Here is a 27,456-nt window from a genome sequence, read left to right as displayed (position 1 = left end):
GGCCAGTGGCAGTCCCCATCAACCCTAAGTGCAGCCTCTTGGCTGACTGTTTATTGGGCTTATGTGAAGCTGCCACTGAGCCTGAATACTCTGCATTGTCCCCCTTTCATCATGTGGAGACAACCACTCTCACTATGCAGTGCTGTGCTTGCCCACTGTGAGGGGAGGGGGTAGCCCTGAAGGGAAACAGAGACCCCTTGAGCTCCTGCATCTTCATGGAAGGCATGTAGCCCTTCCCAGTACTTTCCACATAGAGTTCTTAAGAGAAGGCTCTGTCTCTCTTAAAGGGCTCTCCCAGCACGGAAAAAAGCATGGCACAGTGCAGAGTTCAGCACAGTGGGAAATGGCTCTCACATTGCAGGTTTTTAGCCCAAGTGGCCCCTGCATTAAAACCAGTGAAGATCATTGCAGCATATGGTCAAAGCCCAAGAATTTTGAAGCAAAGGCTGGCAATCCACTGAAATGGTTTCATTTATGAATGCTGTGCCCTTTCCCTCAAATTCTGTATGCTGTGAGCCTCCTACTTCTTTTTCAGATGATCGAGGAAAATCCATGGGGCAGAAATCTTTGTCACTGGCCTAGAGCATGTGCACTGCTCTTGCCTGATCTACCATTAATAGGTCAACTATGTTCTATGGGACTCAAAGCTGACCAATGCGGTTTTAGAGATGCAGAGCTCACTGCCAGAGAGCCAAGTTACAACATCTTGCGCTTGGGGGATAAGTTGTGCAAGACACAAGGATGGAATGGTTTTGTCAGACCTGTGATTTTATCTATATATAATGTATGTTGGCATTAGACCCCACTGTCTTGAAATCAGTTTTAAGCAAAAGGATACTGGATCCATTCAAAAGGATTACCAAATGTACTTTATTCCCATTAGATACTTTTCCTATCAGTCATATGTAAACAAACTTGAAACTGCACCTGAGGTTTTAGGCTCTGGGGCACTGTGGACATAGAGGCGTTGCTAGGTGCATATCTGTGGGGCAGGCTAAGGCACAGCAATCTAAACCCTTCACTTGTGTTGCCCAGTCTCAGGAAGAAGCTACCCTGATTTGAACTGTGCCGGAAGGTAGCTAGAGCCAGGCTGTGGCTGGAACCTTTGACTGGCATGGGGTTGCAACCAGGGAATGCCATATTGCCAGGCCTGTTCCATGGAACTGGAAGGGGCTAGGTAGGTCAAACTTGCAGTTGCCTTCCAGCTCCAGCAACCATATGCTAGCTGTTGAACTAAGTAGCCATTCCCAGCCTCCAGTGCATGGCCTCTTTACAAAGCAGCCCTACTGGCTGCAGTGCTTTTCCTCCCTACTACAGTGCTTGGCCGGGGTGCCTTCACATACCTGTTCTGCCATATAAAAAAGCTGGATTGCACCTAAACCATTTTATGATGTATCGAGACAGAGGCTTACATATTGCACAAAGATCTGTCTATTTAAGCAAGAGCCGCACATAAGCTGCTTGAGAGCCATACTGCAGCCTGCCTGCACAATCTGTTAAGGCGGGGCTGCTTTGCGCCTACTAAAGAGCACATCATTACAGTTGCAATCCTATTGCCACTGGGAATGAGTAGCCCAGCAACTGCGCCAATGTTCTGCTTAGGAGGCACAGAGCAGCCCCGCCTCAACCAGCTGTGTGGGTGAGCTGCAGAGTGGTTTGCAAGCAGCGTGTGCCCCTCTCGCTTAATGGTTGGATCTTTGCGTGGTATGTAAGCCAATGGAAACAGAAGTGAAGTGATGTGCCATTTAAGGGAGGCAATACAAATAGTGTTTGGTTTTTACCTTTTTTATAAGATCTGACAGTTCCATTTCAGCCTTCTGCTGCGACATATCCGATTTCACTTCTGAGTATGCATCATTGATGATAGCCAGAAACATGTTCTGTTGACGACAAATATTTCAAAAGTAGTTTAAAATGCTAAACCTTTGACTTCATTAATGTAACATCCAGGATATGTTAAGTCTTCTGTAGTTATGCCCACCCTGTCCTGAGGCTTTATGCACATCTTTCTGATATGCAATTTTACGGAGTATGGATCACACATCCCATTATCAGGAGGGCATACACAGGAATCTATGTGCCTATTGGCATACCTTACAGAACTACGTCTGATTCTTGTTTATGCACATGGCTCTCTTTACATCACAAATAATACTAAAATATTGTTCTGCTGGTTAGAAAACAAAATTTAAAAGGTTCACATTACTTATGAGAAAAATAGAATTGGCAGGCAAATATTAGCAAAATAAGGTTGTGATAAGAATCTGACAAGGTTCGGCTTTCTACCACATTGATAAACAAAAGATTTCTGGTTTATCAGTGACTGTACCTTTCAGGTACATGGATCCATTAAACTAAACTGGTATTAGCTGCTCTGATACTATGTTGTAAGGAAGAAAATAAATCAACATAAATAAAATTTGAGAAGATGATGAGCAACTAAAGTTTCAATAAATGCTTACATACCAAAAGAATGAAGAACATAAAGAACACAAATGTAGTGAAATAAATTGGTCCCAAAACTCTGTTAGCTTCTTCAACCTCTGTAAAGTCAAAATCTCCCAACAGGATGCGGAACTGAGTCAAGCTTTAAAAAGAACAACAAAATCTTAGCTGATAGTTGGGTCAATGTCACAAAACTGAAAGCACCTCAACAGTGAGCAATAATCCCTCAATGTTTTTTTTCTAATCAATGCAAAAATATGTGGCTGGGAGTGCCTGCACAAATAAAACTCAAGTCCAGCCACAATGCAAGGAGATCTGCTTTATACCTTTTTAGAATTGTTTTAACATTTAAAAATGTAAGCAATCATTAGGTCACAAACTGAGATAAGTGCTAAACTAAAATGAAATTTTCATACAGCAGCACACCCTGCAGTTTATCAAAGCACTATGTGTGGATTTAAAACTTCAGATAAACCGATGAAGCTACTAATAGTGATTGCATGAAGGCTCTGACATGTTACAGCCTTTGCAGAATGGCATGAGCCAAGATCTCGCCACTTGTCTGAATCTACTTTATGTGCTCCCTTAATGAAATGTCATTTTCCACATTGCAGAGGTGCTATTTATTAAAATATCAAGTGCCATACCACGATCCTCCAAAAGAGCTACAAATCAGTACTATGAACACAAAACACTTTTTTCAATTGCTCCCAGCCATATGTTCAGCCCTTCCTAGATTAGGTGCTAAACTACTACAGAAGCAACCATTTGGATGAAAAAGGAAGTTAATGGATAGATGCAAGAAACTGCTGATTCACACATTTCATGGCAGGAAGTCATGGCCAATCCTGGATCCTGGCTCACATATCTGTATGATTCATGTAGCTGAAAACACGTGTTGTATGCACATGTTTTTCTGATGCACACTGTATTTTTTAAAGGGAAAAGTTCCAGTGTTTTAATGCAAACTTTACATTTCCCAGGAAAAAACCTCTCTCTGAAGAATTAGGGCTGATTTCCACACGAGCATGGCGTTCCACTCATTCTCTTTTACTATGCAAACTGCTCTGGCACTTTTTATTGAAAAAACAGTATATAAATAGTAAGTAGCAGTAGTAATAACAATAATACTTCTTACAAGGCTATACATAGGAAAGCAGGGAAAAAACCCATATATATTTTATTATTTGTGGGTTCCTGGCATATGTCCACAGCAGTACAACAGAACTGTGCATATACATGGTGTAAATGTGAAATGTCCTTTATTGGCATACCTTCACATAACCATGTGGGCATAACAACATAAGACTACAACTGCCTGATTTCTGAAAAAGTTGCAACTCTTCAAAACAAAGCGAGGTGGGGGGGGGGGTGTCCTCAGGAATGTCAGTGCTATGGGCAGAACAAATTATAATCCCCTTACTGCTATATCTGCATATCCTCCTTCCTGGACTCAGTCACACTGACCTGCTCATTTGCTCTTCTTCACAATACTTCTCTTGCGGCTATCTTTCTCTTTTCAAATATGGCAGCTGTGCTCAAGCCCTAGATTAGTTGCTGTTTTTCTCTCTCAACTTGAAGGAGTCTGGAAAGTGCATCATGCAGCTGCCTAGTAACTTCAAACTAGCTTTCTCCTTCCACTGGCTTGAGAGTAACTCAGATTGACCTATGGGGTTAATGCTTCATGCGGAGGAGGGTCAAAAAATGGCAGTAGGGATGGTAAGCAGGCGGAAGCATAGTGAAGTTGACTCCCTACATATCTGACAAAAGGAGCAAATGCCATATCAGTAACCCTGGAATGACCTCATGCCCTACAATACACGTTTTACCTTGATAGAACTCTTGCTCTTAAGCAAATACTTCAAGTCGATTACATATAATCATATTCTGAAACACAACATGTACATCATTTTGGATCACACCAACCTTTAGAGAAATTAGAAAAATTTAAACCTAGAATTTTGGAACATTTATAAGCACACAGACAAATGGTTAGAATTTTAACAACGAATTTGACATAAGCTTCTCTTTTTGGTTTGCTAATTCTCTTTTAATGTTTTGAACATTTTGTTGTGGCACTTACACGCTGTCCTGGAGAGTACTGAAATCATCAATCTGGGTGCCAAACACAAGGTAAGCAAGTTGAGCATATGCTAGGAAAATGATGAAAAACATGATAGCAAAGCCAAGAACATCTTTGGCACATCGTGACATAGTGGTGGATAACTGGCTCATTGTTCGATTAAAGCTGATAAATTTAAAGAGCTGCAAAAGAATAAAATGACAGTTAAAGAGCTGGATAGATCAGTGGAAGGATGAGTAGCAGCTGGAAGAATTAGGCTGCCAGCTACTGTCAACTGCAATGAGCTCTTACAAGAGCCTGAACATAAAATCTTCCCTGAGAATCCCTGAATGCCACCCTGAACAGCAGCTGCCAAGGCACAGCAACATCCCAAACTATGGTTTGTTGGTTCAGATGCAACACCAAACTATAATCTACCCAAACTGTGGCTTGCAAACCAGCTTCAAACTGTGGCTTCAGGTTCTGGTTTGGTGACCATTTAAAAACCATTGTTGTGTGGCATTGCATCAAACGTTACTACAAATTAAGCTGACATTATGCCTGAACTCTCTACATGGGCTCACCCTCTTCTGTCTTCACTGGGAAACTATATGGAAGTTCAAGACAGCAAAAGGGAGCAAATACACCAAATAGAATGTCAATGGAAGCAAAAACGTTTTTAGATATGGCAATCTCTCAGAGACATTTTTCTGAGCCAAATTCTGCTTTCCTATTCATTCATTCATTCGATTTATATACCACCCTTCCAGAAATGGCTCAGGGCGGTTTACAACAAAATAAAAACAATTAAAATCAAAACTATAATTCAAACTGTTAAAAACCCCGGAAAACCAGGGCAAACATTTAAAACAATTTAAAACAGTTTACAACAATTAAAAAACCCTGGAAGGCCAGGCCAAACAGATAGGTTTTAGGGCTTTCCTGGAAGACAACAATAAAACTCAAATTGCTGATTTCTGCCAGGAGTGCATTCCATAGCCCAGGAGCAGGTACAGAGAAGGCCCACCTCTGAGTCGCCACCAGACGAACCGGTGGAAACTGGAGATGGACCTCCTCAGATGATCTTAACGTGCGGTGGGTATCATGCAGAAGAAGGCACTCTCTAAGATAACTCGGACCTAAGCCATTCAGGGCTTTAAAGGTGATAACCAGCATTTTGTTTTTTGTCCAGAAATGTATCGGCAGCCAGTGTAATTGTTTCAAGATAGGTATAATATGGTCTCTCCGAGTTGCCCCGGAGACCAATCTGGATGCCACATTTTGAACTAACCGAAGTTTCCGAACTACATACAAAGGCAGCCCCACATACAGCACATTGCAATAGACAAGCCTGGAGATTACCGGCTGATGCACCACTGTTTTGAGGTCATCCTCTTCAGGGAATGGGCACAACTGTCAAATCAGCCGAAGCTGATAGAAAGCACTCCTAGCCATGGCCTCCACCTGGGATACCAGGGTGAGGCTGTACTCCCAAGCTGTGTACCTGATCCCATCCAGCACAGGAAGATCTAACTCACAGCTCAGATTCTGAGCCCCTACAATGAGCACTTCCATCTTGCTTGGAGTTAGCTTCAATTTGTTATCCCTCATCCAGCCCATTACTGCCTGTAGACAGGCATTTAGAGAATGAGTGCCATTTCCTGAAGATGAAAAGGAGAAGTAGATTTGGGTGTTATCGGCATACTGATAACACCCAGCACCAAACCTCATGATGACCTCACCCAGTGGTTTCATGTAGATATTGAAAAGCATTGGTGACAGAATGGAGCCCTGAGGGACTCCATATAACAGCTCCCATTTTGAGGAGCAACTGCCACCAAGCTCCACCACCTGGAATCTACCCAAGAGATAGGTGTGGAACCACTGCAAAGCAGTGCCCCCTATTCCCAATAGGGATGTGCACAGAACCGTGTCGGGGAGGCTCAAAGGTGCAGGCATGTCAAGGACTTCCAGTTATATTTGGACAACAGGGATGACAGGGCAACAGGGAGGTACGCTGCCGCCCCGACAAGCTTTTATGAAAACGGACGCTGGCAAGGGAAAAGTGGCAGGAGGTGTAAGTGCACCCCCCACTCTTAAAGTGAGACACCCCCCACCATCGAGCCGGCGGAACCACCAGTTCTTGCTTCTTCAAAGTCATAAATATTAATGTTTTAAAAACAGAGATGAATATTGATCTACAGCCCTCCCCACCGCATTTGCTTTAAATATCACAATAAAGTTTAAGTTACCTTCATCCAGACAAAAAACATAGTGACAGCTGCAATATTGTTGAACTGAGTTTGCCAATACACTAAAGGTGAAAAATTTGGGAAGCTGTTTTGATTTTCCAGCAGCTCCTTCAATAACCTGTCCACAGTAGATGTTCGATATATGTTAATTCCTATAGCTGCTATGGATAGCTGAGTGCAGAAAAAAAAAGAGTATGTAAATAATATGGAACATGGATCTTAGGAGGAGTTCAACTTCCCTTCATAAGGATGCTGCAGTTCTATGTCCTGATTACATGTTTTTTGCAAGAGTGCTTAGGGCATCTTTGGTAGAGCTGGCAGGGGCGGAGCCACCACTGAGTGAACAGGTTCAAAGAACCCGGGCCGCTGCTAATCAGGGGCTTCACCTGGTGCCCCGCCCCCCTGCGTCTCACATCAAATGCATGGGGTGCAGCTTCGCTTACAAACGGGGCTGCATTCCCCGGTTTGCAGTGTGGCTGGGAGCTGCTCTCCCTTTAAAGGCAGGGAGAGTGTTCCTGGCCACGCTGTGAATGCGGTGCTGACTGGTGGGGGAGCAGCTTCGCTCACAAACAGGGCCGCCCGCCCCCCCCCCCCCCCGTTTGGGAGCAAATACCAACCAGCACTGCGTTCAAAGCATGGGCAGGAACGCTCTCCCTGCCTATAAAGGTGTGCATTCTGATATGATTCTTCCCTGCATCATCATTAATTCAGAAGTAGATATATGTAGCACAAACAAAAACAAAAAACCCAGGTTGCTTACCTGTAACAGATGATCTGGTAGTGGTTCCATACATTCATAAGTAGTGGGTTCTGCGCCTGCACAGATCAGCTTCGGGAAGAATTTGTTATCTCCTTGCGACGCCAACCGCCCATTGCATGTGACTGCAGTACCCTCTAGTGGCAGTTAGGTGTCTCAGTATTCAGTTTCTTGATGGCCGACATAGCAGCCAGGTCTGGACGTGGTATGCGCACAGTGTTCAGTGGCTTGCAATTCCTGCAGCGGGGATGGATGGGCAGGTTTTATGAATGTATGGAACCACTACCAGATCATCTGTTACAGGTAAGCAACCTGTTTATCTGGATAGTGGTTCTAACATTCATAAGTAGTGGGTGAATTACGAGCTACCCAGTTGGAGGCGGGTAAGCATTGCACGTCACTGTAACACCCTTTTGAGGACCGCCCATCCAAATTCTGCAGCCTTAGCAATGCGCAGATCTATGGCGTAGTGTTTTACAAACGTCTGGTGAGACGACCAAGTCGCTGCTGTGCAGATATCCGTGAAATGAATGCCTGACAGATGTGCCGCAGATGTGGCGTAAGCACTAGTGGAGTGTGCCCAGATTGCAGTTGGTGGGCTGACTTCCTGTTGGTCATATGCCAACAGGAAGTCAGTTAATTCTACCAGCCAGAAAGACAATTTCTGTCGAGTAGGTGAATACCTTTTACACTTGCCCTGCAGGCCGACAAATAACTGAGGTGTCTTACGAATGTCTTTTGTGGCCCTCAAATAGAAGAGAAGGGCTCGGCGAACATCTAATGAATGCATCGCCCACTCGAGTGCGGATGAAGGTTCCTTGAAAAAGGTGAGCGACACAATTTCGGTATTAAGGTGAAACTCAGTAACAATCTTAGGACGGAATTCGGGATTAAAGCGCATGATGACCCACTCCGGATATATCCTTGTATAAGGTTCATCTATGCGGAGCGCACACAGCTCACTTACTCGCCTGGCCGAGGTGATGGCCACCAAGAAGAGTGTCTTTAGGGTCAAGAGTTTCATCAATGCAGTTGCCAGTGGTTCAAAGGGTGGGTCCGTCAGTGATGAGAGCACCAAGGAGAGACTCCACTTTTCAGCCGGCGGTCGAACTGGTGGGTACAAATTATTGATGCCTCTCAAGAAATCCTTACACCTTGGATGGGTGAAGACCGTCTTTCCATCCCCCGCACCATGGTGTGCCGAAATAGCTGCTATATATACCTTAATCGAGACATTCTCCAGGCCGCTCTCTTTCAGAGTTGTTAGGTATAGAAGAACAGCCTTCAGGCTTGTTTCTTTGGAGTCATAGCCCCTAGAGACAGCATGCGCTGTAAACCTGCGCGACTTTGCTCGGTAGCTGCGCCTTGTCGACAGCTTACGGGTGTTCAGGAGAATCCTCCTTAGTAGCCGATCCTCCACGCCGTGAGACTCAGCACGGGCAAGCTGGGGTGCACAACTTCCCCTTGGTATTGAGTTATTAGATCTGTCCATTGTGGCAGCCCCCTGTACCTGCCCTGGGACAGAATAGCTGCGTGTACCATGGCTGCCTTGGCCACCATGGGGCAATCACTATCGCCTGAGTCTTGTCTTGTAGAAGTTTGGCCACCACCCTGGGCACCAGTGGGGTTGGAGGATAGGCATAAAACAGTTGTTGGCTCCATTGATACTGAAATGCATCCCCTTTTGCATCTGGGCCGATTTCCATCCTGGAGCAATAGTGGTTGCATTTGCTGTTCCTGAACGTCGCAAATAGATCCACCTTCGGTCTGCCTCAAGCCTGGAATAACTGTTCCAGTATCACTGGATTCAATTCCCACTCGTGCTGGTCCAGCACAAGTTCCCTACTCAAAGAGTCCACCAAAACGTTCACGGTGCCCTTGATATGAATGGCAATAGGATAAATCCCGCGTGGAATGCACCAATTCCACGACTGTAGACTGAGGCTGCATAATGACCTGGACACTGTCCCGCCTTGCTTGTTGACATATGCAATGGCTGTTGTATTGTCCATCTGCAGCTGGACGGTTTGCCCCATGAGCTTCTTATGGAAGGCAATCAAGGCCTCGTACGCAGCCAGCAGTTCTAGAAAGTTGATATGCAGAAGCCTCTCTTTTGGCGTCCATTGCTCCTGCACCTTGTGGTGTAGTAGATGGGCACCCCAGCCTTGCAGCGAAGCATCTGATGTCACCATGGCAGATGGCCTCAGAGCCTGGAACTGTACACCGTTGAGCATGTTTGTTTCCTTTGTCCACCACGTCAGTGAGTCCAGCACTTTGTCCGGTAGCATCACCCACTTGGATTGTGGCTCTAGCCTTGGCCCGTAAGCTCTCAGAAACCAGAGCTGTAGCTTGCGCATGCGTAGTCTTGCATACAAAACTGTGGTGGTGCAGGACGCCATCAGGCCGAGAATCACCTGTATAGTCCTTGCTTTCTGCACTGGATTCCTCTGACACAAGAGGATGAGCGCCTGTAGGCATGAAAACCATTCTCTTGGTAGAAAAGCCTTCTGGGCCATTATGTCCAACAGCAGCCCGATATATTGAAGGTGTTTTGTTGGCTGTAGAAAGGATTTTTCCCAATTGATGTTCACGTCCAGATCTTCCAACAGGGTAGTCACCATGTGCACATGCTCCAGCAGTTGTTCTCACGTACTGGCCGTCAACAGCCAGTCGTCCAAATACGGATAAATGGACAATCCTTTTGTTCTGAGATAGGCTATTATCACCGCAACACACTTCGTGAATACCCATGGGGCGGTGACCAGGCCGAAGGGTAGCACGTTGTATTGATAAATTTCGTTCCCCATGGTGAAGCGGAGAAACTTGCGATGGTTCTCCTGAATGCCTATATGAAAGTAAGCATCTTTCAAGTCGAGCATTGCAATCCATTTCTCCCCGTGGAGGAGAGGAAGGATGGCTTGCAACGTTGTCATCCTGAATTTCTGTACTTCCATGTATTGATTTAGGCCCTGGAGATCCATAATTCGTCTTATGCCCCCATCGCTTTTGGGGATTTGGAAGTAACGGGAATAAAATCCTGACTGGCTGAAAGCCCTCTGGACCGGTGATATCGCCCCCTTCATCAAAAGCTTTTCCACCTCCTCCCTCAAGACAGGGGTTTCCGGAGTGTATTTCACGCCCAGAAATGGTGGGTATTCCTCGAACTCTAGCGCATAACCTGTCGTTACTATGCGCAAGACGCAACAGTCTTATGTTATATGGTGCCATGCTTGGGCATGGCTTGCCAGTTTGATGGTAACTCTGGCATAGTTCAAGGAGATGGTGTTCCTTGCTGTGATGTTGGTCAGGTTGCTTTAAAGAGGAGAGTTGTATGTTGGCAGTGGGCTCGCCTCCGGATCAAAGCTGCTGCTTTGATTGTGGTGTTCTCTTATTGACTGATTGGCCCTGGTTTTGGGATAATAAGGGTGCTTGTTGCTGTTTCCAAAACGCTGGTAAGGTCGCCTGAAGTCTCGTTTATCGGACTGTCGGTAATTGCCCTGTCGCCTCTGGTATTGATTGTACTGATTATTTGGGCGGTATCTGTTAATATATCATGCGCTGGTGAAAGATCGCGCAGTGTTCTGCGATTTCTTCCATTGCTCCATATTTTCATCGGTCTTGTCTGAAAACAACCCCGCACCATCAAATGGAAGAGTCTCAATATGATCTTTCATATCCTGCTGCAGACCTGTAGCTCGCAGCCAGGCATGCCTCCTTAGAATAATGGATGATGTCAATGTCCGGGATTCTGACTCAGCTAAGTGCTTTGCATTAGCCAATTGCTGACGGGTAGCTGCAGTAGACTTTGCGAACACAGCCTCAAACCTTTTCATAAACTCGCCTGGCTTCAGCTTAGCACACTGATCGAACAACGCCTCCCACAGGGAATGTGTATATCTTGCTTGACAAGCCACATAGTTGGCAATTTTGATAGACAAGCATGCTGACGAATACGTGCACCTTCCCAGAACATCCAATTTACAGCCCTCCTTATCCGCAGGTGTGGTGTGAGGTTTGCCGCCTTTAAATTTTGTTGCACAATCAACTACTAAAGAATTTGGAGCAGGGTGATGCACCAAATAAGCATTCTCCTCCTCTTGGAAGCGATAGAGCGCCTCTAAATGCTTTGAGGTGGGTGTCGAAGTCTGGAGCACTTCCCAAGCCAATTTTGCCGCCCTGGTGATATGAGGCAGCATAGGTAAGTACACCAGCTTCAACCCAGAAGCCGCCTTCATCATGTTATAGACCGGGTCCTCTAAGTCAGTGGTCTTCTCTTTCAGGGATAGGCCTAAGACCTGAGCCATCTCAGCTACTTGTTGATGATAGCCTTTCATCTCCTCATTGGGCGACATCGAAGGAACTGTTGCAACATCAGAATCTGGATCTGGGAGAGCAGGAGCCTCCGGGTTGTCTGGATCAGGAGTTGAATCAGAGGTGTAATCATCCTCTATATCATCATCGTCATCAGATGGAACAGGTGAGTTGCCAACAGCAGTCGAGGCCACACATACTGGTACATGAGTATGTGTTGTCTGAATTGCTACTTGGTGCAGAGTGGATCTTGGAAGCGGTGGAACCTGTGGCACATTAGCTTGTAGGGAAACGGAACACTGACGTGGTAAAGGCACTGATGCCTGAATGGCCATCTCCGTGCGCTGCACTGGCGTTAAAGCTGTCTGCAAGGCTGTCTCCTTACTAACCTTGGTGGTTTGTTCTCGTACACGCAACCATTCCCTAAATAATGCGTAGTCTCCGCCAGGTATCCACACCATGTCACCCAACCACCACTGGGTAAGAGTCCTGAGACCGGCGTCCCTTTAGCCGACAGAGAAGGTGTCTTTGGAATTTGCCCAGGGAGGTAGTGAGCCTCGTGAAAACCTGCGAAGGTCCCAGTAGAGAGTGTACTTTCTTCAGAGTGCAGCATACCGGTTAGGCGGCTAGCCTTCTGGTCCTTGCTTGCCCCTGGTGTCATTGGGCATGCCACTGGCATAATTTCCTCCATCAAGATAGGTTCTGCCAACATCGTCTCCTCCTCGATGTTGAGCTCAAGTTCGATGTTGGCGTTGAGCTCCGTGTCCAAAACCACTGCAACTGTAGACTCCGACGCAGCCATCGATGTCGAAGCCATCAACGTCGACGGGTGAGCCACGGGCACAGTCAGTGAAGTCTTGTCCCGACGTCGTGCCTCTGGATTCGAAGTGCGGTTTGCAGTCTCTAACCTGGACTCTTTCGACGTTGACTGTTCACGGTGTCGAATGTCTTGTGATCGAAGCCCAAGAGTCAGCGGCGACTGATAGGGCATCGGAGCTGGAGACAAGGAAGCCGCTCACCGTCGAGGGATCACATAATCCTGCAGGCCCGAGGGAGAAGGGGTAAGCTCCACAACTTGGTCACAATTTTTATGCTTCTTATGGGCAGAACCGCGCCCAGAAGCGTCATTCTTGTGCTTTCTCTTTAAGCCAGACAGTCAATCCTCTGGCCGTTTAAATGTCGATGAAGGGTCTGATGCCGAAGCACTCGACATCGTGGCCCTCGATGTCAAAGTGGCAGATGCCGTGGTTTCAGAGGCTGAGATTTTCCTCGACTTCCCCGGATCTTTAGACTGCGCTACTGGCGCAGGACACGGCGCTGTATCCTTCCGAGCAGCACTAGGCAGCAATGCATCTTCTAACAAATAGACTTTTAAGACGTGCTGCCCGATTTTTAAGAGTCTGTTTATTGAAAGTAACGCAGACCGAGCAAGATTTTGTATCATGCGCTTCCCCTAGGCAAAACAAACAGAGGGTATGGCCATCTGTTGAGGGGATCTTTCCACGGCAATCGGTACAACGTTTAGAAGTAGTCTTGCCGGGTTTACTCACCTTGCTAACGCTGCTCATTTTAGAAAGTGGTAGCTGTTCTGTTCCGAGGTCGTAGGGGGAGGTCCGAGATCGTGGTCAAAGCAGTTGGATCAAGAAAAAAACGTAGTCAAGTCCGTTCCAGAAGTTCAAAACCTTATCAATTTAATGCCAAAACCAAGGGTAATCCGTAAGAAAGGTCAAAGTCCGTATCCAGAAGTCCAAAAAAGCCTTTAAACAAATAACAAACTTTCCACGAGGAGCAAACAGTCTCTGAGTACTGATCGCAATGGTGGTCAGAAAGAAACTGAATACTGAGACGCCTAACCGCCACTAGAGGGTACTGCAGTCACATGCAGTGGGCGGTTGGCATCACGAGGAGCTAACAAATTCTTCCCGAAGCTGATCTACGCAGGTGCAGAACCCACTACTTATGAATGTTAGAACCACTATCCAGATCAATAGTTGCCCTTGAATAATTTCTATTCATTTCAACGGAGAAGATTCCCATGGCCTATGTCCATTAGAACTAGTGTTACTGTTGTGCCTTCACAGAAACATAGGCCCATTAATATTTTGCAAAAGATATCAGTGCTAGCATTGAAAGGTTCATATTTATTAGATTTCACTTACCACAATGATGAGAATATCAAGACAATTCCAAAGACTCCTGAAATAATACAGTCTGTGAATATGGATTTCCAGGATTTCTTCCACAACATAATAAAGGATAAAGAAGCAGAATACAATTTCACAGACAGCCAGGAAGAAGTCAAAAGTGGAAATGTAGTGAATCAGCTTCACTGGTTGAAATTGCCAAGATGTAAGGAGGCCACCAGTTGGAGGGAACTCCACCAACAACCTGAATTTAAAAAGTAATTGAATGTATACTTAATATTTGAATTACAATTGGGAGGGTTTGAAATTTGCTCTGTGGACCACTGAAATGTTATAAGCAAGAAGCTTTAAATAAGTCCTAATGCTTTCATGAGTTTCAATTATTTTAAAAAATTCCCTGCAAAATATTTTATAAAATTAATTAGGTCCTAGACCCGCAGATTTTACATAAATGCCCAGTGTACATCCTTAGAATTGATGCATATTACATTATATACATACACACACAATCCCATTTTATTTCTACAACAGCCCTACACAGTAGGTTAAGCTGAAAGACAGCAACTTGTAAAGATTACTCAGTCTGCTTCATGCTAGAGTGCAACTTTGAACCCAGAACTCTCCATTTCTCACTTTCTTAAGCCACAAATCTGCCTATAACAAAAGTTTCAAGAATGTAGGCCTTAGGTCAGGCCTGCTCAACTTAGGCCCCCCAGCTGTTTTTGGACTACTACTCCCATAATTCTCAGCCACAGCAGCCAATAGCCAGGAATTATGGGAATTGTAGGCCAACATCTGCAGGAGGGCCGAAGTTGAGCAGGCCTGCCTTAGGTCGAAACAGTTTCTCAAATGCCAGACTGACACAACATTTTCGTTTAAGCATGACTGATGACATTTTATATCACTTTAGTAACTGTGCGCCAAAGGTTAACATTCTTAAAAGAAAATGAGGTAGCAGGTAGCATTTAATACTAAGCTTGCACTCTTATACAAGTAATTCCCACTGAATTCCCAAGGCATTAGCTGACATCCTAATGAAACACCGGGACAGTGAGGGACTGTCAAAGAAAGGAAACAACATATTTTTGTTCTTCCATGGTGCTTCCAGAGCATGGGAAGAATGAGGACATTTCACCTATGTGCACAAGACCACACAGGTAGGACTCGGGAAGTTGCATGCAAGCCCCAGTCGGATCTGCCCAGTCCCTCTTTACCTGTGTGCTTTGTTAGTCAGGATGTGAGTCACTGTCCTGGGGAGAAATTCAAGGGGAATTACTTTCAAGTAAATAGGCCCAGGATGGGACTGTGAAAGTCCTGCATCTATACAGTGGACTCTGACAACATGGTGTAACATCTGAGAACTCTAGACTCACCTCACAATGCAGAAAAGATTGATGTTTGCATTATATACTGAAAAATCAATAAATGTTGCCCTTGTGCCCCTATCAAGCCACAGGTTGTTCTTAAGGCCAGCAATCAGTATAGATGTCTCCTCTCTGCTCTTGGAGAGATCCTGGTAATATCCAGCTCCGCTGTATGTTGCAATCAACCCCCAATGGCTGCTCCCATTCAGATCTTTTTCACTGGTGTAAGTCCAACTGAAAATGCAACAGGAAAATAAATACTAGTATATTACTTTCATTAAGCCCTGCTTTTATGCAGGAAACCTATAAGGTTTTTTTGAGAATTATCTTTTAGCGTCAGAAATAAACATTTTAACTATTCAGGAGCATGATTTTTCTTCAGGCGTATTCAGACTGTTAACATAAAAGCAGCCTAATTTTTCTTCTGTTAACATAAAAAGTGGGGAGGGGTCAAAGATGTCAAATAAAACAAAGGGGATATTCACACATGCAGGCACAACCAGGCTAAGGAAGCCCAGCTTGGTTTTGCTGGCGTGTGTGAACTCCTGGGAGCCACACAGTTCCTGGCGGCGGCAAACCCACTTAGAGAGCTCACCTCTTAGCCTGGGTTTTGGAACAGAACCGGACTACTTGATCGTGTGTTGGTGCCACATGGCTCCTACACTCGTGCAGTGCATTATGGAAGTTCCAGGGGCCTCGTGGCCCCAGAAACTGCCTGCTGCCAGTAGGAGCTGGCCATCATCTGGGCAAGCGATCTGCTCGCCCTGCAAGGGAGAGAGGATCGTCTGCAGGGGAGGTAAGCATTTTGAGGCTTCCTCCCCTTGCCCCTTTCGAGCCCTTTCTTCGATCGTGAGAAAGGACTCAAAGTGTTTTTACAGAGACACCAGAGAACATTTTGTAATTTTCAATCTCGTGCATTTCAAGTTTTGTAATTTTCAATCAGAGATTCAGGAATTCACTAAACCACTCCTAGGAGAATGGGAAATGCCATTCGCTACATGATTGCTAAAGGAATACTTACGCAGTTCCATTGCGAAGCCCAAATGGAGCAGTATCCTCACTGACCACAGAGTAAACATCGTAGCAATCTTTAATTTCATCTTTTAAATCTTCAGGTATTGAACAGGAGTCATTCCTCACTCTCAGTTGTCGGATACGAGGCACTCCCAGAAGCAGGTTCTCATGGTAGATGAAGCTTCTATTCTCTGCCACTGTTTTATTGTTGTACCACATCTCCCAGTAGAGTCCATCTAGCAAAGGGCCCTCAGTGAACTAAGAAAGAAAACAATTTCAGGGAAATTAACTGCTCTTTACTGAATTAATAGTTCTCTTATTCTCCCTTTCAGGCACAATGCCTCACAAGGCAGCTTACACACACACACCACATATGAAACAGCAGTAGTGTACTGGAAGGGCAGGGTATAAATATTTTTAATAATAATAATAATAATAATAATAACAACAACAACGACAAGTTATTAGAATCAACTACAGTAAAAAGCTAGAAAATACAACACATTCACTAAAAAGCAGGCTGAATGGTGCATGAAAACTGCAAAGGTTAACAAAAAGCTATGTGGGGGGGGAGGAGAGTTTTCAGGGCTCCTTTAAATGTTGCCAAAGAGGGAGCTCAGAGGATTTCTCCAGGGAGAGCATTACAGAGGTGCTGTTCCAACACTGAAAAAGCCCTACCACCATATGAATTTGGAGTAATAGTGGGCCAGAGAGCAGGGCTTGAGATGCTAATCTTAGGACCTGACCAGGTTCATATAAGTTCAAGTGATCCTTCAAGTAACTTGGTTCCAGGTTGTGTAGAGCGTTAAAGATCAAGACCAGCACTCTGAATGTGACTCAGAGGCATACTGGTAACCAGTGAAGCTGCTGCAGATCAGATGTTATCTCATCAATCATTGTGCTCCCAAGAGCATTCTTGTGGCAGCATTCTGGACCAGTGGAAGCTTCTGAACAATCTTCAAAGGCAACTCTGAGAATCCTCTAAGATGGTTCTGTGGTGGCAGCTAAGGGAGGAGAGTGTCCTTCAATGCAATCCCATCTAGAACAGGAGGAAATAGATCACTACTCAGGCATGTGTACTAACCCTTTTGCTCTACCTCAATCTACCTCCCCCAAGGTTTCCTTTCAAGAGACAGCAATTTCAAATGGAATAAATGAACAAAGGAACAAACAATTCAACAGAGAAGGCATAATCCTCTGTGCATGGCAATCCATATTCTGGGGAAACCAATCACCTGTGGTAAGAATTGTTTCCGGTGACCAGGGAAGGGATATTTTTATAATCTGGAAGATAATTAGGTTTCCCCCACTCCTGCTACATCAGCAATGTACCAAAAAAATGAGCAGATGTATGGGTAGAAAGGTGGGCTAGTATAAAGAAAATCTTATGGGCAACTTTTTCAATTGACATTTGGAAAACTGTATTAAGGCCTATAAAAAGTCCTAGCAACACACAAATTGACCTAAAGCAATTACTTTAAATTACTTTTATATTGCATCCATATGCTGAAGATATTATTTGAATTCATTACTGTTCAAGCACCAAAATTCTGACTTGTACCTTCCAGAAGTCTTCCATTGTGGACAGCATTTTAAAGTTGGTCTTCTCCATTTTTGACACTGGTGTGTCCAGAAAGAGCTGTGACATCACCCTTGTGTAGTAGTACATACTAGAACTCACCATCCCATATGACACTATAAAAACGAGTTTCAAGGGTGAAAAACATTTCAAATAAATTATTTTGTTTGAGGGAAAAACAAGTAAACATACATGGCAGTGGCCAAAATCCTAATGTACTCATGCAACAAAGTTGTGCTAGTGCAAGATGATCATGTAGCTGCACTAAACTGCTCTTGTGTTATTGCACAAATGTTCCCTGCAAAATATATGAGGCGTGCCATAGGTTATGCACTGTGTTGCACAAGTACGTTTGCACTAGCATAACACTAGTCTGGAACATAAGCTCCAATTTGGTGCAACTATTTATTTATTTATCTATTTATTTATTTATTTAACATATTTTACACCTCCCAAAACTTACGTCTCTGGGCGGTTTACAACCAGATTAAAACAAAGATAAAACGTTAGTTAAAAACAAAAAACAAAACAAAACAAAATTTAAAACACAGCAATTTAAAACACAGCAATGCAGAGCAGTGCCTCCCACCCCAAACCCCCTCAGACGCTCCAGAAGGATACTATGGTCGATAGTATCGAAAGCTGCCGAGAGGTCCAAAAGTTCCAACAGAGACACACTTCCTCTGTCAATTCCCAGTTGGAGATCATCCATCAGGCTGACCAAGGCAGTCTCCACCTCATAGCCAGCAACTAGCTAGTGCAACACCCTTGTACTAGTGCAAGGAGGATGTCGCTCAGTATTTTTATGGCAGTGTGACAGGCAAAGGCCCATGTTAGACTTTGTAATCAGTCACGGGATGAAATGTCTCATGGATCTATTTAGGATTAGTCTGGACCTGATTCTCTTTTTTAAAGAGTGGGGACAGGAGGGGCAATCCAAAGATTCTTGTGTCCAATTTTTGCCACCGCCCCCCATTTCAGGTTCCACTCCATAACTTATACACCTAAGTCGTTACACAATTTTTTCTGTGCCATGAACTCTTTCAAGTGAATACTTCAATGAATCACTGAATGTAACCACTACCTTCTATAAATATTAGTGACACTTTGCTCTGCAGAATGCCAGCATTAGGGACCCGCTGGGACTACTGCACAATGTGAAAGGCAGCCCTGACAGTGTTGTGGAGGTGGAATGTTGCACAATGGCCTAAAACAGTGCGTGGGCACTTGAGTCGTGCTGCTTCCATTGCAGAAGTGCCCGAGCATTGTTTCAGGGCTCTGCCCAACTTCTTGCCTCCACCACACCGTCAGGGCTGCCTTTCACATTGTGCAGGAACTCTGTTGGGTCCCTAAAACCAGCATTCCACCGCGCAGAATATCAATGTCAACCCAATCTTGGAAATCATGGCTGACATCCAGAACAGCAGAGCACTTGTGGATAGATGTTGAGCTAGTGCAAAACTGTTACACTAGCTGGGTGTGCTACTACAAGTATGCTTGTGGTTACGTAATAGCAGCACAACCTGCTGCATACCTCATTTAGTTTAAGGGAATTTTAGCAAAGGAGCACAATTTTTTTTTTAGCAAAACTAAGCAATCTTCTTGCACCAACAAAACTTTGTTAGTACTCAAGCATTTTATTGCTCCAGATATCAGCCAATAACCTTATCCTTGGAGAAGAGCTTTTTAAAATCCCCACTATACCAAATAATCTAAACAACCAATTATTGCACTAAAAAAATAGCAAAAGAGAGGGGAAAACTTACAAATACACAGAACCAGAAGAAAAAGCAAGTATGTGATTAGTTCTCGTAAAACGCTTTTCAGGTATTTCTCCCTGCTTGTGGTTTCTTCCATTAGTCTTGTACCCCACAGACCTTGGGGGGGAAAAAACAAAAACAGGAAGCCACATAATATGCCATGTACTACAATATTCACTATCTCCAAAGTATGCACCTGGTTTTAATCTGATGTGTAAACTATGATATTAATGTTTCCCTACATAATAAATCACCAGATCCACATTACATTGTTTTAACATCTTTTAAGTGATGGCTGAAGATTAAAGAGTATTAGCCAGTGCGAAGTGATTTCCTCTATTATTTTCATCAGTAGTTTTCAAACTGTGTTCAATCCATTAGGATTCAGCACAGATAAAATCACTGTGGCAGAAAAGCTTCCCTGATGTGCCTACTACTGTTTGCTTACCCACCACAACTTCCCCTGTAGTGCTCTGGATAAGTTCTAAAGTGCACTCTTCATACACGCAGTATGATCTCGAAGCTTAGCTAGTGATACACATGAAATGAGTGTGTACCCTAGAACATATACCAGGAGTTTCTGATCCTGCAGAGCTGAGGGCTTGCACAGCAGTCACACAAGAATTCTTTGACAGATATGTCAATGTAAAAATGGTTCCCTGTAGGCAGAAAGTTTGAAAACCTTTTACATAATGCAGTGCATTTGAAGTCAAAATGTTCATGCCAGTAGGTTCATGAATTCTGTCACACAGCAGGAATGAACAGCTGAGGTATGCTAAAACAGCAGCCGCCAAGGGTAGTAGGCCAACTCAGCATAATGGCAGCAGCATACAGATGGGAGATCCAATAACAACATGCAGAGAGGACTTTGAGGCAACTATCTAAATACTTAGAAGGGCAGTTGTCTCTAAAATGCAAATCTTACATTGCTTGATGTCCAACCTCTTTTACATTTCAGATGTGTGCTTATCCAATTCAGAACTATGTGCAATGTGGATCAGATAATATCCTTAAGATTTTTGTTACAAAGAGCCATCTTTTGAGAACAGTAGAAAAACAGCTTTTTCTTTAAAATATTCTCTGCCAAGATTTGCAAACTACAGCTCTGTCGGAGTACATTTTAAGCTTTCTGTTACCTAGTCAACCAGTATGTGCTCATTTGTTCCAGTCCAGGAAAACCATCTAGTTACAAATGCCAGGAAGCTAGCTGTGTTACTCTGTAACAGTAAAACAAAACAAAACAAAAAAATACTAAGGGTACTGTGACATCTTAGAGACTGATTTATTGAGGCAAGAGCTTTGTAAGCAGCTTAAGTCATATCCTAACTCCTGAGCTTAGCAAGTACCATGCATGAACTGAATGTGTGCTGAGTATGATCTTAAATCAAGAAAATAAATGTCCAGCTCCAGGATATAACGGGGGTCCTTTCCACAGCACAGTCTACTACTGCAAGCATGGACTGACTTAAGTCTTGCATGGTCTACTTCATTTGTTATTAGCATCTCCATAGTCCACCACTGAGTTTACATTTTCAAAGCAAGAGTGAGGCTCTCTTAAAAGTTGAGGCATAAGTGACCCAAGTATGCACTCTTCCTTAGTGGATCAAACTAAAATCCATTGAGTCCAGAAATCTTTGCAAAAATCTAAACAACTAGCAGGAATTAAAGGGCTCAATAGAAATGTGTCAGTGGTCTGCCAAGGGATTGTATTTTGCCCATCCCTGGTTTACAGTATGGTACACACACAGTGGAGATGGGGACTCATTTATTGCACAGGATTCAGGAGTCGTCTGCTAAGGTTTGAAAAGGCATCACATTTTCCCAGCATGTCCAGCCAATAAGGCATGGTATGTGGATTATATTCAAAGTAATAGCTTCTTTTTATTCTCTGCTACACAATACTGCACCTGCTCTCTAAAGGTAAAGTTTGCCTGAGATTTCTAGGGAAGCCATTATTATGCAATGCAGCTGGGCAGAGTTGGTTTCTGAGGCCAGCAAAAGGTCATAAAGGACTGTCACTTATTCCGCATCTAAAGGGACCTCTGAAAATATGCCTAGTGCTAGAGGACTGAGAAGATGCAAGGGAAGCAGGCCAGATTTCCCTTCCACCACTCCTAACAGCAGGTAGAGGAGTAACATAGCTGACAGCATGGCCAGAAGCTACAGGTAACTGCATCTCCGGGAAATCAGAACCATCTTGTGATGAGTGGAAGATGTGGCCAGTGGTTATCTGTGTCCACTTACAAGACTGCAGTACCTACATTAAGTACATCCTTGGAGCTGATATACTTGTATTTTTATTCTCTAAACAGCAGCTGCAGGGGGTCTGATTTGGATCAGGACCACAGTGTGGGGAGGGGTGCTTTAACTGCACCACAATATCAATTCAGCTTGCCCTCCTCCCCCACCGCTGCTGTTTAGAACACAAAAAAGACCACTGGCTCCAAGCATGTGCTTAACAAAACATATAGTTTGGCCATCAGACCAGTGTTCTAATTTTTTCCATCTGTGTGCGTAATGAGTTTTGTTTTGGGCGACAGTATTATTTTATTTATTTAGAGATTTAATATACCGCCCAATCCACAGACTCAGGGCAGTGTACAAACAAGAACAGCATCTGAGATTTTAAAAACAAACAAAAACAAAAGAGCAAACGCCTGGCGGAAAAGAAACGTCTTCAATGAGGTTTAAAAGGCTGAAAGGGAGGAGGCAGACCGAATTGTGTGTGTGTGTGTGTGTTGGGGGGAGAATTCCAAAGTAAAGGGGCAGCAAACAGAGAAAGCCTTTCCACGGGTCCAAGTACTATGGACCTCTCTGAGACCAGGGACCGAAAGAAAGGCAACCTGAGAAGATCTCACATAGAAGTATCAAGGCAGTTTGTGCACACCTGCATTCAGAAGGGGGCCTTCCTGATTCCACCTGAGTAGTATCTAAAATTAACTGAGTGGACATCAAAAAACGTGTGAGCGCACGCACATGCACACGCCTTAGACGGAACACGGCATCAGACCTGTAAATTGCCCAAGATAATCAGCAAAGGTTGTGACTAGAACACCCTCAATTGCCCATTTGCCTAGAGAACTACTGTTACAGAATGACATTTTGGAATAACATTGTGTTTACATAACAACCTTAAAATGCAACACTTATATTTTAAGGACTTGTGTTTGCAAGCTTAACATCCAGCCTGATGAGGAGTTCTGTGGAGAACTCAGAAGTTTGCTGCTCACAACCTTGCATCATTTTGGTTGGTCCAAAGAAATATGTTATTCTTTCTCAGGACCAATCAAAATTCTGGGGCTTATTTGGAGAGGCACTTAATCTGGGATAGTTGTCTTATTGTTGCTCAGTAATAATTGTTTTGTTATTCAATGGGCCAGTCTGGATTATACAGTCTCCAGCCTACATGATTTATGAGAGGGATGCACCCAGAACGTCATGTGAACGCCTTGGGATGTTCTCCACTGAAGTCCTGACCTAGCACATCCCTTTATAAGTGTTCAATTGAATGACTATCAAACAAATATTGAGTGTGGGTATAGGGGCCATTCGGATGAACAGCTCCCCCAGAATAAAGGGATGCACCAGCAGGGTGACACCCATGGAGGACATCCCAATACGCATGTCCTCAGGACATCCCTTCATAAATGCATGTGCCAAAGGCTGTATTTGTCAGAATTGGCTCAAAAAGCATTAAATGCTGGGCCAGTGAAAAGTGCCATCTCTCTGTTTCTCTGTTTTTAAGCTGATGTTTGGTATTCACTGTTTTACCTACTGATTTTGTAACCCGCCTTGGGCATGCTTTAGTGAAAAGGCGGACTATAAACCAAAACCCTTCCTTCCTTTCTGATACATCCCGAGCTCTGCTGCTGAAGGAGTACACCAAGATACGATGTTGACCAAAGCCAACTTGACTGAGGCAGCAGAGAGGAGTAAACAAGGGGCGAAATTCTGGACCGGCAGCTCAAAGGGAGGCGGGGACGCGGGAGGAGGAGGATGGAGCCCATCGCCAGAGGGCGGAGAGCGGGATGGTGGTGGCCCAGAGACGACGACAAGAGAGAGGAGGCCAGCAGCGACTCACCTCGCAGGCGGCGCGCCAGCCCCTTGGCCCAGGCGACGCGGTAGGGCGGGGGCTCGGCGGGCTCCTCGTCCTCCCGGGGAGGGAAAGGCGAGGGCGGCGCGTCGCCCCCGCCTCCTCCTCCTCCTCCGGCGGGGCAGCGGCGGTCTCCTTCGTCGTCTTCCTCCTCCTCTCCCCTCCGTCGGCGCCGCCTCCGCCGCTGCCTCCCGCTCTCGGCGTCTTCGGTCCGGCCGCTGGGCGCCCCCAGGGAAGGCGAAGCTGCCTCGCCGCCGCCGCGGCCCCCCCATTCCACGTCCATCTGCAGCACCGGCCCCGCTGCCGCCGCCGCCGCCGCCCTGGCCCCTTCCTCCTCCTCCGGCTCGAAGCCTGGATTGTCCCGGCTCCAGGCCTGTCTCGAGCAAGAGGAAAGCGGCGGCGACGGCGAGCAAGAAGAGCCGCCGCTGCTGCTGCTGCCGCCGCCGCCGCCGTCTCCGACCCCCAACGGGTCCCGCAGCCGACCCAGCTCTAGCTGCTCGAGGCCGCCCGGGGGGCAAAGTCCCGTCCTGCTGCCTCCGCCGCCGCCCCCCGCGCCCGCCATTGCCCTCCCCACTTCTTGCTAGCAGCGCCGCCGCCTCAGAAGTTTGAAGTTTCCCCTCAGCCCAGCCAAGTAACGGGGCGGGAAAGCAGGGCCGTCGTCGCCTCTCCCCGCCCACAGCGCCTCAGCAGCCGCCAGGCTCCTGCCCGTCCCGACGGAGAGGAGCTGCCTGCTATAGCTCCGACTCAGGAGGCGCTCTGAGGAGAAGAAAGGGCTGGGTCTTGCCCCCTCAAGCATATTTTCCCGCTGTAAGCCTGTTGAATTCAGGGAGATTCGGGTCCTGCCCACACGTGATGTTCAACGCCCCGTACAATCTGTGCTGAGTACACACGTGTGGTTCTGTGCACACCAACGCTTGTGCGGATTATACGTTTAGCCGTCCACCTCGTAGAAGTACCCGGTGTTTGACAGGGACTGTATTCAGGACAGTTCACTTGAAATTGAATGTAGGCGGTATAAGGGGTAGGTAGGTGGGCTTGGCTCTCCAACTGTGGACTCCAACTAGAACTCCCATCATCTCCAGCTGCCTATTTTGTCCGGGCCGGAGATTATGGGACAAGAGCTGGTCTTGTGGTAGCAAGCATGACTTGTCCCCTTAGCTAAGCAGGATCTGCCCTGGTTGCATCTGAATGACTTGATGTGTGAGCACTGCAAGATATTCCCCTCAGGGGATGAAGCCGCTCTGGGAAGAGCAGAAGGTTTCAAGTTCCCTCCCTGGCTTCTCCAAGATAGGGCTGAGAGAGATTCCTGCCTGCAACCTTGGAGAAGCTGCTGCCTGTCTGTGTAGGCAATATTGAGCTAGATGGACCTATGGTTATATGGCAGCTTCCTCTGTTCCTATGATGGGAGTTATAGTTCAACACAGCTGTACAAGCTGCCTTTTGATTGATTGAAGTGCCGTCAAGTCAGTGACAACTCTTAGTGACCACATAGATAGATTCTCTCCAGGATGGTCTGACTTCATCTTGGCCTTTAAGGTCTCTCAGTGGTGCATTCATTGCTGTCGTGATCGAGTCCATCCACCTTGCTACTGGTCTTCTTCTTCTCTTGCCTTCAACCTTTCCCAGCATTACGGACTTCTCAAGAGAGCTGGGTTTTCACATAATGTGTCCAAAGTATGAGGTGTGCATGTTTATTTTACGACCCATGGTCAGCTTACAAATCAATTACAGATAATAAAATACAGAGAATCCTGCAAAAGGTTAACAATTGCTAGAAAGTAATAAAACATCAATCAAATATAGTACCAAACAGAAACCTAACTAGCAATTGCTAACAAAGTATGAATACAAAACTAAAAGTTCAAGGAGAACATACACATGAAATAAAATGCTGTCGTAACCATATAACATTAGAGCAAAACTTCGCCACCTTATATGTAACAGGTGGAAATTGATCTGCCAGAAGAGAAGAAACACAAAAATCTTCTGAGCGTCCTAGAAAAGGTACCAGAGAGGGAGATATCAGGGAGCATCTTAGCTCTCTGTAAAACGGGCAGTGGAGCAATATATGTTGGATGGATTCAATCTCTCCATAGCCACAAGGGCATATTCTATCTTCCCTAGGTATTCTCTTTATTCTCCCCACAAGCACAGCCGACGGGAGCATATCATACCTTGCTCTAAAAAAAGTCCTCAGATAGCGCGAGTTCTCTAAGGTATACAAATATGTAGTGGGACCTCTAACAACAGTACAAAAACCCAACCTCCTTCTTGAGCATTCAGGGATCATAGACAGTTCGTGTTGATTTTCAATATCCAGGATTCTCTGCTTCAAGGCTAGTAGAGCTTGATTATGGCTCAGCAAAACCAGATAATCCATGGAAAACAACAGTGAAAGAATTTTAGCATGAATTGCCTGGGCCCATGAGGACTGAAAACCATCAGCCAAAATTGCCAAGATCCATCCTTGAGGAAAGAAGTTTATCCTAAGCCAAAAGGCTAGGATCAGCATCCAAGCTCTGGCCTCAATTCTCAGAACACCCAGATCAACTCTCAACATCACAGAAGAAGCACATCTGGGTGCTCTCAGGATTGCCCTAAGAAATTTATTTTGTACAGCTTCCAGGGGTTTATAGGAAGGATAGGGTCCTATCTGCGCACCATACAATAGCTGACTCCTAGCTTTGGCCGAAAACAACTTGAGAGCCGCAGATATAATCTCGTCTCCTCCAGTATAAAAAAACCTCTGTATAGCCAGGGAACTTCTCTGAGCCATCAAGGTTACATATTCCATATGAGCCTTCCAAGTCTCTCTGGCATGCAAGACCACTCCCAGATATTTATAGGTATAAACCTGCATGAGCTGATGATTATCTATCAGTCTTCTCGCAAAGACCATAACCTTCAACTTCTGATAGTTAATGGAGAGCTGGTTGGTTCTACAACAAAGAGCCAGATGTTTCAAGGCTCTTCTAAGGCCAACTGACAATCTGGCCATAATGGCAGCATCACCCGCATATAATAATAGAGGCATACTTACTCCTGCAATAGATGGAGAATGTAAACTAGAGTCACATAAACAAAGGGCAAGATAATTAATTAAAAAGTTTAAAAGTGTAGGAGCTAAAATGCACCCTTGTCTGACTCCTTTACAGGTAGGAATCGGCTGGGATAAAGCTCCTTTGGGATGAGGTCTTATTCTAATATTTGAATTTTCATGAAGCTGTTGTATCAAAAAAAGCAGCCACTTATCAATGTTGGTTCACCCCAGCTTCTCCCACAGAAGACATCTAGGTATAGAGTCAAAGGCTGACTTAAAATCGATAAAGGCTACAAAAAAAGAGGACCGGGGCTTGCTTCCATATTTTTCAGTTAGGTGCCGGAGAATGAATACCTGATCGAGGGTAGAGCGCCCAGGTCTAAATCCAGCCTGCTCTTCCCCTAAAATGGCATGTTCGTCTAACCAGGCTTGCAGATTAACTAAAAGATGTTTGGCATACAACTTGCTCACAATGCTTAAGAGCAAGATAGGTCTATAATTAGAGGGAATATTCCTCTCTCCCTTCTCTTGCCTTCAACTTTCCCCAGCATTATGGACTTCTCAAGGGAGCTGGTCCAAAGTATGATAGATAGTTTGAGCCTGGTCATTTGTGCCTCAAGTGAAAATTCTTGATC

At 45.1% G+C, this 27,456-nt stretch overlaps 1 protein-coding gene across 3 annotated transcripts in view; it reads right to left on the bottom strand.

Moving 5' to 3' along the window:
* PKD2 (polycystin 2, transient receptor potential cation channel) overlaps window positions 1–24,632 on the bottom strand; it is a 35,416-nt gene extending 10,784 nt beyond the window's left edge. Inside the window, exons 1-10 of one of the 3 annotated variants that reach the window (XM_053254264.1) lie at window positions 23,770–24,632; window positions 19,695–19,805; window positions 17,911–18,044; window positions 16,357–16,607; window positions 15,345–15,569; window positions 13,987–14,215; window positions 6,760–6,930; window positions 4,529–4,710; window positions 2,467–2,587; window positions 1,782–1,880 (exon numbers count right to left, since the gene is read on the bottom strand). In XM_053254264.1, coding sequence (XP_053110239.1) covers window positions 1,782–1,880; window positions 2,467–2,587; window positions 4,529–4,710; window positions 6,760–6,930; window positions 13,987–14,215; window positions 15,345–15,569; window positions 16,357–16,607; window positions 17,911–18,044; window positions 19,695–19,805; window positions 23,770–24,343 — 2,097 coding nt within the window. In that variant the 5' untranslated portion in view covers window positions 24,344–24,632. Of the gene's footprint in view, window positions 1–1,781; window positions 1,881–2,466; window positions 2,588–4,528; window positions 4,711–6,759; window positions 6,931–13,986; window positions 14,216–15,344; window positions 15,570–16,356; window positions 16,608–17,910; window positions 18,045–19,694; window positions 19,806–23,463; window positions 23,702–23,769 lie in introns of those variants that run through there. The other 2 variants (XM_053254263.1, XM_053254265.1) reach the window with 2 other exon arrangements.
* Between the last annotated feature and the right edge of the window lie 2,824 nt (window positions 24,633–27,456).

The sequence above is a fragment of the Hemicordylus capensis genome, chromosome 5 (genome assembly GCF_027244095.1).
Source record: "Hemicordylus capensis ecotype Gifberg chromosome 5, rHemCap1.1.pri, whole genome shotgun sequence".
NCBI lineage: Eukaryota > Metazoa > Chordata > Lepidosauria > Squamata > Cordylidae > Hemicordylus > Hemicordylus capensis.
This window is presented reverse-complemented; position numbering and strand designations above follow the sequence as displayed.